Below are 17,165 nucleotides of genomic sequence, written 5' to 3'. Positions count from 1 at the left end.
ATTTGTTCTAATGGTGTTTGTAAATAGGATCACAAGTCCGCATCTTGTACAGCAATTAACCACTAAGAAGAATATATGCAGTGTATTATTTGTTGAAAAAATAAAAAAAAACAAACAAAAAAAAAAATCCTAAAAAGTAAATTGGAAAGCACTAAAAACATGACAGGTGGGAAAGATGGTAAACAGTAAGGAATAAGAAGGATGGAACCAAAACTTCTCCAAGTATATCTTTCTATAGTGTTTACAACTGAACTCTGTAAGTGTAAGCTTAAATAAAAAAGAATCCTAAATTTGAAAACAAATGGAAACAACTCTATCAAATTGATCAGCATACACTGAAAAATTACTATTTTTTAATGAAAAAGCATGTTTTACTGGGAAGCAGAGAGGAAACAGCACAGTGACCACAGACAAAGGTCATTCAGTAGGCACCCTAGACATCATCCTGGAAAAGACATGCCACATTTTGCTATAAAAATCAAATGTCTCCCTCAGGGCACCTTCCTAAACCTCATCCTATCAGGGTTCAGAAAAGTCCCAACCACTTGCCTGAAGGCAACTGCTGTTCACTAGAGTTAAGGCCCCTTAAGGGTACCTTACTATTTCCTATAAAGAACACTTTCTCTAGATTTCTTGAAGTCTTAATTTGTTACTTTCACTCTATTATGTTTTCTCAAAGCCATCAGACCAGCTGCTGTACAGATTGCCTTGATATCAGCACTAGAGAGCATCCTTTGCCATGGTCAGGTTGTCCAGGGTTACATCATCAGCCAGCATTGGGCTGCCTGTGTGAATCTAAAAGCGCCATCTCTTAGTCTCTTCATCAGGCAGTAGGAACTCAATCTTTCTATTGATGCGCCCTGTTCTGATCAGTGCTGGGTCCAAAAGTTTCTATTTGGTTTGTGGCCATAGTAACTTTGTCTCCCCACAAGTCAAATCCACCCAACTGGTTCAACAGTTCCAACACTGTTGGCTGAATTTCTCTCTCACCTCCAGAGTTTGAATCATATCTTTTGCTTCCAATGGCATCAATTTTATTAATAAACATGATGGATGGTGCACATTCTTCAGCAACTCAAAATAATTCTCATACATGTTTGGGCCCATCACCCAGGCACTTCTGAATAAATTCAGAGCCAAGCACTCTCAAGAAAGCGGCCAAAGCTTGGCTTGTTACTATTTTGGCTAACAAAGTTTTATCTGTTCGAAGTAGACCATAAAGAATGACCCCCTTAGGGGATCTATACCATTTCTTCATAGTATTCAGGATGGGTGAGAAGAAGCTCCACAGATTTCACTTCCTGGATTTGGTTGTCCAATCCACCAGTATCAGCACAGGTTTTCTGGCGGGTCCTTCCACCTTCATTACTGCAACCTAAGGATCTGTGTCATCCATCAGCACCCTGATTACAGCATGCACTTTGTGCCCGAGTAGGACTGAGCAGCCTTGTTTCAGCAGATCCTTCTCTACAAATGAAAGGTTGCTGACATAGTGTTCTCAGCCCACAGATGTAGACACAAGGGCATGGCTGTCATCAATGTTCTCTTGTAAGGTTCCTACTGACATTGGGGTCCACCTCAGATCATTTACCTTTGACCTTCCCTTCTCTTGCTTTTCTTCTAATGGTTTCACTTGTTCCTGATTTCTAATAAATTCTTCCTCTATAAGAAGATAGTCTTTACTTCTAACTTTTAGTTTTAAATGGCACTGAGTGTGAGGTGTCACCTGTGGTGGTTTGCCAGCAGCATTTGGTTCTTTTTCTTCTTCTTTTTGTTTTTGTACCAAGGATTAACCTTAGGACTTTGCACTTGCCAGGCAGGCACTTATGCTGCTAAGCTATCTCTCTGCCACTCTTGAATTATTCTGACATTTGAATACAGTACTTTAACTGTATATCCTTAAATGATATATATTCTTCTATCCAAGTACTAACCAGGCCCAACCCCACTTAGCTTCCAAGATCAGACAAGATCAGGTGTGTTCAGGGTGGTATGGCTTTAGACATGATAAATTTTCTAAGGAGAAAAAAACTGCAAAGAATTCTTCATTTTCCCTTAGCAGGTTTATCGTTAGTAGTTTAAACTGATATTGTGAATCCAAAACTATTCTATGTATATACAGTACTGTGGGACAGTGATTCTCAAAGGTATTCTCTATGAAAATCTGAGGAGTGCTCGGAGTTCTTCAGAGGATTCAAGCTGTCAAACTGTCCTAATACTACTGAGTTATTATATATGTCTTTTCCACTGTGCTAAATAATATTTTCCCTGGTGGCATATTCTGCTATATCAGTGCAACCATTATCTCAAGAAAATGCACATCCATGAACAAGCTAACTACTGGTTTGTTTTGTTTTGTTTTTTTTCCCCACAAAATTACTGTTTTTACTTGGAAGAATAGCCAACAACTCGAATTTGGGTATAAATGAATGAGTTTATCACTGCAAAGAAAAGAAGCGACAATATATTTGCCAGAAGTAAAATTCAAGCTCTTAAATGAAAAGTTGGAATTTGAGGAAAATAGTATCCGGCTATGAACTTGACAGCTTCTTAATACTTGGACTCTTTAGATTAGGTCAGTGATGTCAATAACAAAGGTGATCAACTGGGTATATATAATACAATTTGTCAACTGTTAGAAGATCTGCATGACTCAGAAATCTGACATTTTCCAAATTATCAATGAACAATGTTACAAAAATTAAAATTTCTCAGCTTTAGATTCTATGATAAATATAAATAGATATAATCCACATACACAAACATTCTTTCAGGGCCTTCATAAGTTTTGAGAATACAGAGATCCTGAGACTTGGGGGGAAAAAAGCTTCAAAACTAGTGCTTTAACTGCTTTAACATAAAGCAGGGCTGGCGAGATAGCTCAGTGGTCTAAAGTGCCTGCTTACGCAGGCTTAGGCAAGCATGCAGGGACCTCGGTTAGACCCCCAGCACCACATGCCATGCCAGCCCCGCCCGCAGGGTGGGCTGAGCTGACCATTAAAAAAAAAAAGAAAAAAATAAATAAAGGAAACATTAAAAAAAATTAAAAAAAAAACCATAAAGCAAAGTATAAATGATTTAATGAGAAACCAAGAATGTAAATAAAACAGTAACACTATCAGCAGTAATAGCATGGCTAGCATCCAAATCTTGGTTTTTATAAAATATTAATTACTGAAAGGATCTTTGGAAAAAGGGCTGATCCCAGCACTAGGGTATGATAGGTTTCTCTTACATGAGAAACCCAAAGTATAAGAGCAAACTAAAAGATAGTAGGAATGAGGGAGGCAGATCTTCCTAAAATGAAAAAGGGATCAGAGGTGGAGGGTAGGGGAGGAAAAGGGATGAAAAGAAGCAAGTAGGATGTGTTATATACAGTTGCCAATTCCACACGAGGATTATACTGCAAACATTTACAAAGAATAGGAGGTAAAGGGCCAGCCAGATGGCCCAGCAGATTAAAGTGCCTGCTTAGGCAGATGCAGCAGCTGGGGTTCAATCCCTCGCCCCCTGAGGCATGCTGAGACAGAGATTGAGACTGGGTGTGGTGGCGTGCACCTGTAATCCTAGTGCTTGGGAGGCTGAAAACAGGAGAATCACTATGAGTCTGATCTGTGTAGTGAGATCCTATAGACCCTATACTAAATACATAAGGAAAAAAAAATTTAAAAAGGAGGGGAGAGTGGAGTCAAGTGAGAGATAGAGGGGAGAGGGAAAGAAGAGGAAGGGGATGGGAACAAAAAATGAAACAGAACTAAGATATGTACATGTACCAATTCCCAAGGAATGTGAACACAATAAACTAAAAAATGTACTAATAAAAAGATTCTACAAAACCTTTTGCAATAACAAAAAGCAAGACATGCTCAAAAATTAATCAGGGTATGTTAATAACAAAAACAAAATCCCTTGGGAAACGGAAGAGGTTTCTATTTCCAAATGTGGGATAATTTGAACACTAAGAAACATGTTTTCTTTTCTTAAATAAACAGTTACAGTATAATTGCCTACAAATTTTATGTACTTTATAAATAAAAATCCATGAAATAAATTTTGTTCAACAAATAAAATTATTTGTTGTTGTTAACAGTGACTTTTATATGAATTTACTCCTTATTCTGAAAAATTATAATTATAGGGAAATAATTAAGGATTTATCTTACCTCTTTAGAAAGAAATATAGTTCATTCTGAGCTGCTAATATAAAGCCCTTACATCTTAATAGTGGTTAGTAAATATACAAAAAGTAAAAGAAGGTGAAACCCTGAGAGGCTGAGGCATGAGGTTTGCAAGTTCGAGCCGAGCCAGCAAGACTTAGTAAGATGTTGCCTCCAAATAAAAAATAAAAAGACTGGGGTTGTGACTCAGCAAGAAGGTTCTATGCTCAATCCCAGTATCACTAAAAACAAACAAAAAACATGAAAACTAGCTTTTCAACCTCTAATTATACAACTGACTCATGCAAGTGGCTGCTAAAATTTTGAGTATTATATACACAGTATATCCTCAAAGTAACAAAGTATCATCTCATAGCTCATTTGCCAAATGCAAATGGGAAAATATCTTTCGATAAAATGACATGATAGTTATTAGCATCTTAACCAACTTGTCAAGTCATGTGACATTCTGTGCTCTCAATATGATGCCATACATGTAAAAAGCTCTTCTATGAAGCATTTTTGTCAAAACTGTATAATCCTAATTAAGTCTTTTATTCAAACAGGAAATAGAGCAGTAAGTTAAATGATTCAAAAAGCAAACAAATGCAGACAATCTACAAAATAATTGGCCTGGTCAAAATGAGATGATGATATCATAAAAAATAAAATAAAAAAGCTTAAAAAGTAGGAGAACTATTATAAATTAGACTATATCAGATATTGATACTTATATAGTATATATTCTTCTTTCTCTTGCAGTGTGTATGGTATAATAAAAAGTACAGTGAATGTTTTGATCAAAGAAAATGTGTAGTACAATACAAGACATAGTGCCATTAAACCCTCATGAAACTCTCCCACTCCAGGACTTGTTGATGGACAAGTATGCAGTATAAGGAAACAAAAGACCAAAAGGCATTATAAAAACTTTGATATGGTCAAATGGCAGAATGGCACAACCCTTTACTGAGAAAGTAAAGGCAACAGAACAAGTTTGGAGCACTGCTGGAATAAGGAGTTCAGCAATGGCCACCTAACTTCGGGACGCATTGTAGCAGTCCATGTAGAGATGATCAAGCGGGCAAATGAATGAGTCTGGAGTTAATGCTGAACTTTAGCCTAAGGCTGCAAGTACAGTTCTGGTAGTCACTGAAGTTTAGGCGGAGAACAGACCTAAGGATCCCTGAGGTTAGAGTAAGGAAAAAATACGGAAGAATTATTAAAAGAACTGCGCATGAACAGCCATTAAGGAAAAGCAACAAGAGATCATAGTGGGCTGCAGAAGCAATCAACTATGTTTGGAACACAGAGTCCAATAAGGACCAAGAAATGCCCACTAGGTTTGGCAACATGGAGATAGTTACGACGTAGAGAAGAGTAATTTTGGTGAAATGGTGATCAAAACCCTGACTAAAGTCTAGAACCTGGGCTTTAAATTATTATGCTACAATAGTTTTAGCTTAATTCTTATAGTCTTTTTAAAATTAAAGTTGTTATCTTATAATTATTCTAAACTTTCCAATTATAGGCAACCTTACCATCAGACTAGGTAATGTGAAGAAAAACTAACAAACAAGTTAAGATACAATGTTACAATTAAACTATACTATAAAATCTTTTCCAAGATGTATAGTAAAAAGAGCTGAGAAAAAAACACATTTGTACCTATAGAGGGAAAATATGAGCAGAAAGAAAATTTTACCGTCTGGAGTACATTTTGAAGCTTTTAAAGATTTTTCTTCATTTTCTATTATCCTGTCAAATTCATTCAACAAGCTTCTTTTGATTTGGGATTCTCCTAAAAACAAATTTCCATAAATGTCTATAAATTATATCAATTTCATTTTTAAAACCTTACATTCTACTTAAAAAATTAAAATGACTTATAATATGCTATATAAAATATATAATTATAAACAGTGACCATTCTTTTAAAAGAAAAAAATCATTTTTCAGTAACAATTTAATTTTTACCACTTTTTGATCATAAAGACAATCTATTTTTCTGGAGGGGGTGTTGATAGGGACTATGTAGTGCAAGCTAGCCTTCAACTCACTTATGTAGGCCAGACTGGCCTTGAACTCACAGCAATCCTTCTGTACTGGGATTGCAGGTATGAACCACCTTGTCCAGCAACAAGCTACTTTAAAAAAAAAAAAAAGTGGCACTGAATACATAATTCTTAAGTCCTGACAATAAGGACAAACAACATTTCTCCAAACTTACTTTTTCTAAGATATCAAACTTAAGGATGAATTTATTATATAGACCCCTAGGTTACTCTCAGTAGGTTGGAGAGTATTTTTAAATTACCAAAGCATATTTAAATACTAGTAACAGTCATAACTTTATTGATCCTTTCTGCCTCTCTGTCTCTTGTGGTCTTGGTATTGAATCTTAGGCTTTATGTGTGCTAAGTGGTTGCTTTACCACTGAGCTACATCCCTAGACACTGATAACTATAACACTCCTTATTTAAAAATGCTGGGCTGTGAATACAGTTCAATGATAGAAGGCTTATAGAGGCCACAACTCAAGGTATGTATTTCTATGTCATGCTGAGATACATGGTAGCAAATATTTTCCTTTTTTGGTAGTTTATTACAGGAAACTAATTTGTAGGGCTTATTAAGTAGAAATGCCCATGCTAGTCTTTATTGGGATATTAGAATCCTTTCTCAGATTTTTAACTGTTCAAAAAAACATATACTATTCAAATAAACAAAAGTTGATAAACTACATATTTATATATAAGTCAGAGAAATTATATAGTGACACTGTTGAGAATATTTAGAAGTCATTTATCCTGTTCTTCTAGATGGAAGGCAGCTTCAGTAGACCACAGAACAGATTACTATAAAATCATTTTTTTCACAAAAGAATTATCGATATCTTTTACATACAATTCTGAATTTTGTACTAAAGGATTTCAAATAGTCTCAGGTAAGTGTTTTAAACTTACTACTTGTCCATGAAGTAAATTCTGTACAGAACGTAAGCTGGCTAACACTCCAGTAGGAGGACTTAATCAACTAACTAGTTTGTTATCTTTCCTGCAATATGAAGGCACTGGACAGTATTTTTTTTTTTATTTAGTGCAGGGCTTATACTACACAGATCAGACTTGTAGTGATTCTCCTGTTTTCAGCTTCCCAGGCACTGGGATTACAGGCACGTACCACCATGCCATCTCTGGACAACATTTTTGATAACTGAAATATTCTGAGTCTATAGGTGTCTAAAAGTAACTAGTTATTTACCTCATCTATGTAAGAGTTGGAGACTTAGTTTTGGCATTTACTTTAATTGTAACTAATCAACAAATTCAGTAATTTAAGATTATAGTCAGAGACTACCGGAAACTTCACTACACATCCAGTGAACCTAACAGTTAAACTCAGTTGTTAGATACACATTGAGAATATGGTTCCAACACCAGGAAGATAAGAATACTGGTTTCTAACAATAACTATTTTTAGACTGTTTCCTAGAAAGAAAATATGAAGGAAGCTAACAAGTATTGAATGCCTTCTCCCTACTATGCATCAGCTTTGGTATTAAGTGCTTCAGGTACATAAGTTTATCTTCACATTTACTTAAGAGGGTGGTGTTTGCATAAGATATGGAAACTGTGGCTCTGAGAAGCTAAATAGTATGACTAGGTGCCATATAATACTCAGTGAGTGGTTTGACTAAAAACCAACTTAAAATAAAGAACCATTCTGAATCTATATGAAAAGTCAGAAAGTACTATGCTGACTTCATTGTGTGAAGAGTATCATCTTTTCTAGAAGAATTCAAAACTTCAACATCAATTTCTCAAATGTACCTATACTAATAATCTGAAAAAATACTTGAGACCCTTAAAACATGACTTTCAGTACATAAACTACAGATACCAATCAAGCTACTCTCAAACTACATGTAAAACATAAACTTGTTAACACTCTAATTACTAGAACAACAGGACTACTGTGACTGAACACTTTTTTTTTTTTGGCGGAACCAGGGATTGAACTCAGGCCCTTGTGCTTGCCAGGGAAGCGCTTATTCTACCAAGCCATCTCCCCGGCCCTGACTGAACACTTTTAAAAGAGATTGGCAATGCAAAAAGAGCTGATACTTACCAACTGAAACAAGAGCACCTGCTCTTCTTTTTCCAGTTCTTGAATTTAACAAAACCCTTTCATTTTTTTGGTATGCAAAAGGTGAGTGTGTACGTGTACGATGACCTGGTGGTACAGAATCAGTCAGCTCATCATCTTCCATAAAAGCTTTGGCAATCTCTATTGCTTCTGTTTCAAAGTAGGTTTTTGGTTCTTTGTGATAAGAACACACTTCTGCACTTATTTGCACAGGATCACTACAAAAAGTTTCAATTTTACCAATTTCCATTTCATTTTTTGGGAAAGCCTGTTCGTTCTTCAAAAGATGAGTATTCTCAAGTAGTGATGCTTTGGCTCCCAATACAAGTTGTTTGTCTTGCTTAAACTGAGAGGGACATGGAGAAACTTTAACAAAGTCATTACTTTTTAAAGAACTTCCTTCAGTACTATTGTTACTTGGTAATTTGAGTTCATTATTGCAGTTTTTTTCTGTTTTAAAGTCTATAGAGTGTTCTGGAGTTCTCTTATCAATACAAAGAGGTATTTCCAATTCATCTTGTCTAGATGAAGGTGAATGCTCAACAGTAGAAGCAGTTCTTATTAAATCAAATTCCTCTAACATTCCCTTAACTTTGTGTAAGGCACTTTCTGAAACTGAAACCTGTTTTCCACTTGCTGTGCTAAATCCAGAGAAAGCAGATGAACTTGCATTATGCTGGAAGTTTTTTGGAGGTAACAGCACTTTTAGGGGGGTATGCATTATAGAGTTTTCTTCTTTTGTGAATTGGTCTGAATGTTCATTACTTTTAAATACTTTGGAAAACAGTTGCTTGGCACTATCTTCCGATTTAGAAAACATCTGTCTTGCCTTTTGTAACGAACCATCTGATACTTCTACAGATTTTCCACTTGCTGTGCTAAAAATTCCACGAACACCTGTAGAAGAGATCGGCTTTGGAAGCTTCCCTATATTAAGTTTACATGTATCTGAAGCTTCCAAGCTAACACAAGATGGTCTTTCACAAACTCCCTCTAGCCCAGACATACTTTTGTTACGTTGTAAACTTTCACTTTGAGTATCAGCAAAGTTCTCACTGGAGTGCTCACATTTTTCATCATCTAGAGAGTTAGGAAAAATAACATCCTCTGAATTATCCAATGGCTTATTATAAGTTGTCACAGATATTCTTTGGCAAATGTCTGATTTATTCTCAGTGTTTTGGTTAATTATCTTATTGCAGTTTGCTGTAAATATATTTTTTACTATTTTAGTTGAGTCTTGTGAAACAAAGACCATTTTACCACTGGCTGTATGGAATGCAGGGGGCCCTACCTCAAAATTATCTGAATCAGTTACAGCCAAGTTAATGGCTGTATTTTTATTTTTGCATGGTGAAGAGTTAGTCACAGGTTTCTGAACATAAACATCTTCATTTATGGCTTGTGGATATGTGCTTACTTCTTTTACAGCGGGTACTACTTCAGAAAAGCCAGTGTTCTTTTTATCTTTGACATTCACGCTTAGTTCAACACCAGAATCAAATTTATTTTTTGAGAAATATCCTGAATCATCATATGTATCATCAGAATGACAAACATCAAAATAGTAGCTGTCAGACATGCTACTGCTACTCAAATGAGTTAAATCTTGTTTTTCAGAGATATGAATTTTGTCATTTTCAGTTATGATGCTACTTGAACTAATATTATTTGAAGGATTTCCCACATAATTCTGAGAATATTCCTTTACACATACAACCTTAGCAGCATTTATTTCTTCTTGTTCATCATCCAATTCTCTTTTCAGCCACTTTGTCATCTCAAATAGTAAAGCCGGATTCACAGAAATTTTGTTACCATGTCCTGTGTAAAATGCTAAAGGTAAATTGTTAATAGCTGAGTAAGGGAACTGACTTGTGCCAGAAGTTATAGGGGGATTTGTTTCTATTTCTACGTTTTCATGTACTTCCACTTCTGAAGAGATACTATTTGATGTTTTGAGATTTTCAGGTTGTCTGTGTAAACTATTACTCAGGTTGGGCATTTCATGCTTTGGGACAGCTGTCCTCTCAACTGTCTCACATACTAATTCAAGCCCTTCTTTACAGTCCTCTTTGTCTTCTAGGCTCTTTGCTACTTGAGGGCCCAATTTGGTTATTTTACTACCATCTTGCCAGTTTTCATTGAACAGATTTTTCACTTTGTCCAGAGATTCCTTTAAAATATTTACTTTTTTTCCACTAGCTGTATAAAACCCCAACAGGTTAGGTTTTTTGATATTTCCTATTTTATATTCAGGTTGTTGCAGGAAACTTAACTCAGTTCCAGTACAAGCTGGGGTACTTTCTCCCAATATTTTGTTTTTCATATTTGTTTCCCCATGACTTGAGAGGTCCATTTTGTTCTTTCTGCCAGAAAGTAATTCAGAATGCAAGGAATCTGAAAAGTCATTCCACTCTTCTGGTTTCTGATCAAAGAAATTTACAACTTTATTCAATGACTCTTTGGAGACTCTGATATTTTTCCCACTTGTAGTCTGAAATGATATATCAAAATTATTTGCATATTGGTCCATCTCACTTGCAGTTAACTGTTCTTTATTTGAACTAATATAACATGTTTCTTCAGCCTTTACAACTTCCAAACAAGTTAAATCTGATAAACTTTCTTTTTGTGTATTTAGCTCACTCATAAACTGGCTAGATGATTTAAGATGTATATTATGCTGATCACTACATGGAAAATCATTTTTATCTTTATGAATATAAACTGTACCATTTTTGCTTGAATCAGTGTCACCAAGCTGTCTCAATTTGCAAGTATTTCCACAAGCACCAATATATTCATTATTTTTATTTTCTGTATTTCTCATGTAATTTTCAGTATTTTCTTCAACAAATACGCTGGTAGTTCTTTCATCATTATTTTGTAATACTAGTTGGCCATTATTGCTTTTCTCATTTAAATTTTTATCAGTGTTATGATTTTCTATCTTCAACACTGAAAGAACAGAATCAGAACATCTCCTTGAACAGAAACTTGGGTCTACTTCAGCAGAAGTTTCTTCACTAATATTCTCAATGTCACTGAACAGTTTCAAGGCTTTTTGGAGAGCTTCACTAGAAACATTCAGTTTTGTTGTGCCAAGAGAAGAATAAAAACCTCTAAACTCTACTTCCTTTTCATTTGTTAAAAAACCAGCAGCACTTTGGTTAGGATTGTTTTGCAGTAAACAAGCAAACTTGTGTTTTTCCCCAAGTGCTCTTTCAAATTTTTTACTGCTATCTACCTGACTGGTAGATGAGGCATTCATTGCAGGATGAAGATCAACATGTTTCAGTTCCTCAGAAGTGGTACTTGAGGCAGTAATCTGGTTTCCAGGCACTTCAAGTGTATTACTAGGTATTAGGTGGATTGGTTTTCTGAACTGTGTAAATTCAAACTGACTCCCTGATTCTTCTAATATAGTAGAAAGTTCTGTAATTTCTGCTTTTTGGCTAGGTGTTAAATTATAGTTTAAATGACAATCTTGCTTTAAAGATAACATCTGGAAGGCTGTGTGGTTAATTTCACCATGAGAAACAGATGCACTGCTCTGGACATAAGTAGACACAGAGCTAACTGACTGTGAATCACATACATGAGGCTTATTTAATTTCTTTTGGTTATTTAGAAAGGTATTTACAATTTCAAAAGAAGATGAACTAGTAGGATATTGTTCTTCAATATCTTTGAAGAGCATTTTGCCTTTCTTAATGTCATGTTCAGAGATTTTTATTTCTTTATTGGAAGCTGTTTTGAAGCTACCTCCAAAACTGTGACTCGAAACTGGATCTAAAATCCCTGTCATTGTGTGTGTGTAATCATTATTTCTGTTTGGTTTCTTATTCAAGGAGATATCTGATTTCAAGTCTTGATCTGATGCTAGGTGCTGCTTTATACTGCTTTTATTCTCTTTAAGATCATGTATTATATTTGATGGGTCAAAATCTTCAGTAATCAGCACTTGGGACACTTGTTTGTCACCTACATCTGTATCTACTACCAAAGCAGAGTTCTGGAGAATGGGCTCTTTTATAAAACTACAGTCTGATCTATGAATTTCCTTCGTCGTTCCTAAAACAGGGCTATTCCTTTCATCAGTTATTTGAAAGACAAAATTACTCTCACTGCCTATGAAAAGTTCTTCAGAATTTGGATTGGTAGTCATTTCTGAAATTACAGAAGTTTCTTCTTGATCTTTTTGGATAACGGTTAGATGTGTATTACGGTTGAATGGTATCTTCACTGAAGGTGATGCTGCTACGTATTTTTCAGGAGGTAACAGCTCGACTTTTTCATAATTTCCATTTAAAACATATATTCCTTGATCTTTTTCAATGGAAATATTTTCAGCTAATTCACAATCAGTGTCACAATTCTTACAGTTTAGGCTCTCTGATATTTTGCGTGATTCCTTTCCTTCAGAAATCCCAACTGGATTTGAAAGAGGATCCTTGGAGGTAGGAGGCAATGTAAGAGGGCTGGTATTATCATGGCCATCAAAAAAGCTTTTCTGTGACTGAAATGGAATATCACTATATTTTACTTCTGAATGCTGAACTTCAGGCTGATATACTGCAATCAAGACATTTTCTTTTATATTTGAAACTTTCTGGCTTTTTGGATCATCTTCACACTGTCTTTTCTGCAGGCATGACAAAAAATCAGTATCTGGAGATGTAAGTGACGGTAGTTTTTCTTTATTAAGTTTTGCTTCTTTATAATTAAGATCTTGAGATATTATTGTATTAATATAATTACTTTCATTATTGGAACATTTTCTCAGATTTGTCCTAGAACAGCTGGTTAAAGAGGTCAACTCTTCAGGATCATTCTGTAAACAGTTTCTTTTCACAGAAGAATACCATAAACCTAAACACAAGAACACAAAACCACAAAATTAAAGCAGCATCACAATCATTAAATATTCTAAGTTAAAAGAGTAGTGTTTAAAATCAGATTTAAAACAGAATTCTACATATCTCTATTGTGATGGTACTACATTTTCTAGCCAAAGATAGAGCTTTGGTATTTTTTAAAATAACATATCAACATAATCAAAATTGCTTTATCTAATGTAGTTTAAGTGCTAGCTACCATAAATAAAATTCAAATTTAACAACAACAAAAAAATACTTAAATTTTTTTTATGCGTGTGTGTTTTAGGGAAGGGTATTCAGGGTTTCACTACTAGATCGGACTTGTAGTGATCTGTTTACAGCCTCCCAAGAGCTGGAGTTATAGGTACGTATGTCACCATGCCCAGTCTCAATTGTCATCTTAGTGAGCCTGGGATGGGGCCAGCATGGTAGGCCTGGAATATTTGAGGTCTTTTTTTTTTTTGGCTACTTCAAGCAGCCTTAAGGGTAGGTCTGTTGCAGCTTCTGTAGCTGAGAATGGAACTGTGGTTCTATGCGCCTGACTTCATTTGCCCAAGCAGAAAAACTCTTAATTTTTATTGGCAAATTAAATTGGAAGAAACTTCATTGCCAAAATTAGTATGGAAGGAGACAAAAAGCAAGGCAGAAATGAGAATACTAAAAATTTCTTGCAGTTAATTCCTTTGTATTGAAAAAACAAAAAGAAAAACAATCTATGCAAGGCCTCAAATGATGAGCTAATGTCAGTTAAAAGGCAAAATGAGTTAAACTGGTGTTTTCTCTTTCTTCAATTTTCTATTAATAAGTCAAAAGTCTTAATTTCATTTCATTTAATAAGTGATTATTACAATGTACTAACTACTTCAGTAACTTTAACTCTGGGATAGACAGGAAGAAAGGGGTGGGGAGGGAGAACAGGAGGGAGGGAGGATGAGAATGAATATCAGACATTTTTTTCTGGAAATTTAATTCAAACTTTAAACAGTCTCTCTGTACTCCAGTACCATTAATCCTATCCACTACCATTATAGCCTATTAACATCTTCTCATAGGCAGATAATTTTTTTTTTCTTTTGAGATGAGGCTTGTTTTCCAGGCTGACCTAAACTCCTAGGCTCAAGCAATCCATCTGACTCTGTCTCCCACATAGCTGTGACTACAAGTGAGTGCCACTATGCCAGAGTTTTAAGCCTCTTTTTAAACATACAGCTTAGTTACTGTTAAGTGAACTGTTGTCACAATAAAACATGACTTTTGCTATTTACATACTGGTCACCCAAAAATAAAGCAGTAACTTTAAGAAACTTCTAAATATTTAAGAACACTATACAACAACAGTAAAAAACATTTTAGGACTGTCATAGTAAATTCAATTAGAAATTACCTTCTGTATTTTTTTTATATGTATTAGAAAAAATACATAGCAAATAACATCACACATATAAATCTGCTTAATTTGCACATAATATGCACTTTTAAATTAAAGCAGGAATTAAGAAGCCAAGCCCTTTCTGTTTATAAGTCAGAATCTGTCTTAACAGTGAGGAAGCCAGGCATAATAGCACATACCACAGGCCCAGAGGGCTGAGAAGCTGTTGAACTAATGCTTGAGCATGTAAGACCTGTTTTTAAAAAAAGAAATAAGGGCTGCAGATACAGTTTCAAGGTACAGCAAATTGTCTAAACCTTGGGCTCAGTCTTCAGTATTGCCAACAAAATGAAACATAAAAAAAAAAAAAAAAACCCAAACATATATACTGTGCAAACTGATCTGCTAAGTTTGATTCCAAATATAAGCACCTTAAAAAAAACCCAAAAAAAACAAAACTATAGAAGCAGGCCATGTGTTTTTTAAAAAGGCTAAAGAAACACATAATCAAATAAGAGAACTTACTATCATCCATAAAAGTGTATGAACATTTTGACAAACCATCAAATGAATACACAAGAAATGGTACCTGCACCAGCATTTGCAAATGTAAGTGATGTTTCAAAAACATCTGCTTCAAACTGGGGCGAATGACTAGTTAGTTCTGTTTTTTGATCTTTCTGTACTTTTTTTCTTTGACAGGATGCTTCATCATTTACAGCATAAACAAACTTTTTTGTTTTCTTTTTCAAAGTGGATATTAAACCTGTATTCTTCAAAGTTACAGAAGAAGGTGTGATAGTGGCCAGCAAGCTTCCATTATCAACTGAACTGAGGCATAAAGAATCTTCTTTCTGTGAACAAACAGTATGTATTTCCAGCCCACTTGTAGAGGCTTTAGTTTCTTCTTTGAAGTTTGGATTGATCATGTTATCTGAGAAAACTGTACTAAAAGTCTCTTCAGATGATTCTCTCATCTTGAATATAGAGCTTTTGATATCCTGAAATAGAGGAGTTACTGGAGAAGTCCCAGAAATGGCCTCTTTCACTGCAAGAATGGAGTCTTTATTAGATTCAAGATGCTGCTCTTTATCTCGCTCACCTGCAGGTTTTTTCCCAGGTGATATATTCTCTGGTAGATTAGAAAAAGGTGGCAAACAATTTTCTGAAGTACTATGGTTCCCACTTTCTTTTTCACTATCTATTAAGTCTTTTTCAGAATTATTTTGGTCATAAGATGAAATAGGCAATAGAGCTATTTCCTTTATCTCGGTTGCATTTAGACCTGAGAGTGTTAACTGAGACCATTCACAGCCTGAAGATGGTACAGCTTCCTTGGAGATTCTGTCACTGCCATGGCCAAAAGGCTTCTGACTTGGTACTTTTGAACCTAAAGGATCACTATCACTTGGTTCCACTTCAGATGCAAATGAATGTTTATTTTCTTTCATGTGTTTTTTAGCTTCTTCTCTGCGGTCATTAGTTCTTTCTTCATGGAAAATTTTTTTCCTAATCTTGCTTGTTTTTTGTAGATTTCCTGTTTTATACTTGGAAAAATACAGTGAAAAACAATCTTCTTCAAAAGTGTCTTTGACTGCTTCATGTACTTCATCTTCTAGGGGATTTGGTATTAACTTTCCATAGTGATCTTTGCAGCTACTTACTTTACCAAATGAATTTCCTACCATTTTTCCCAATCCTGTTAAAATTTAAAAGAGGCATATTAATGATGTTATAATGAGCCATAATTTATATATCAATGCCACTATTACCATATACTGTCAGTATATGTTAACACATTATTTAGCATTTAAGGGTTATTCTGAGTGCTAACATTTCTTCTTTCTCCACATCACCATTATAAAACAGGATGTGGAGAAAAAAGAAATGTTAGCACTCAGAATAACCCTATTCTCCTGGTAAAGCCTGATATCAATATACACAAAGCCTTTTATTCATATTCCAATACATAATAATCTTCCTTTACCAGCTCTGAACAATGAAAACTCACATTTAAAATTGCTAAAAAAAATAAAAAATAAAAAATAAATAAAATAAAATTGCTGTATGGGGCTGGGGAGATGGCTCAGTGGAATAGCGTTTGCCTGGCAAGGACTGGGGCCTGAGTTCAATCCCCAGTTCCACTAAAAAATAAAAATAAAAAATAAAATAAATAAATAAAATTGCTGTATGTTCAATTTAATATTTAGGATTTATCAAATTGGTATTATAAGTCAATTTTGTGGTGCTACAACAGAGAATAAAATCTCACTATATATGTGTGTGTAAACATATACATATACACACTCCCAACATGATACCACACACAACTAATCCTATACTTCTACACAGATATATACATACTAAGAAAAATGCAGCCTTTCCGGCGGTGACGAACTCCCCACGAGAACATGCCTCTCGCAAAAGATCTCCTTCATCCCTCTCTGGAGGAGGAGAAGAGGAAGCACAAGAAGAAGCGCCTGGTGCAGAGCCCCAATTCCTACTTCATGGACGTGAAGTGCCCAGGATGCTATAAAATCACCACGGTCTTTAGCCATGCACAGACGGTAGTCCTGTGTGTTGGCTGCTCCACTGTCCTGTGCCAGC

The 17,165-nt window shown here is 35.1% G+C and overlaps 1 protein-coding gene and 1 pseudogene across 1 annotated transcript in view; both read right to left on the bottom strand.

The window, feature by feature from the left end:
* Brca2 (BRCA2, DNA repair associated) overlaps nt 1–17,165 on the bottom strand; it is a 90,423-nt gene that overhangs the window by 39,487 nt on the left and 33,771 nt on the right. Inside the window, exons 9-11 of the mRNA XM_004631134.2 lie at nt 15,148–16,257; nt 8,289–13,181; nt 5,863–5,958 (exon numbers count right to left, since the gene is read on the bottom strand). Coding sequence (XP_004631191.1) covers nt 5,863–5,958; nt 8,289–13,181; nt 15,148–16,257 — 6,099 coding nt within the window. The remainder of the gene's footprint in view (nt 1–5,862; nt 5,959–8,288; nt 13,182–15,147; nt 16,258–17,165) is intronic.
* On the bottom strand, nt 576–1,771 carry LOC105742141 (annotated as a pseudogene).

The sequence above is a fragment of the Octodon degus genome, unplaced genomic scaffold (genome assembly GCF_000260255.1).
Source record: "Octodon degus isolate 3935 unplaced genomic scaffold, OctDeg1.0 scaffold00038, whole genome shotgun sequence".
NCBI classification, from domain to species: Eukaryota; Metazoa; Chordata; class Mammalia; order Rodentia; family Octodontidae; genus Octodon; species Octodon degus.
Note: the sequence above shows the minus strand (reverse complement) of the source record. Positions and strands in the feature narration are given on the sequence as shown.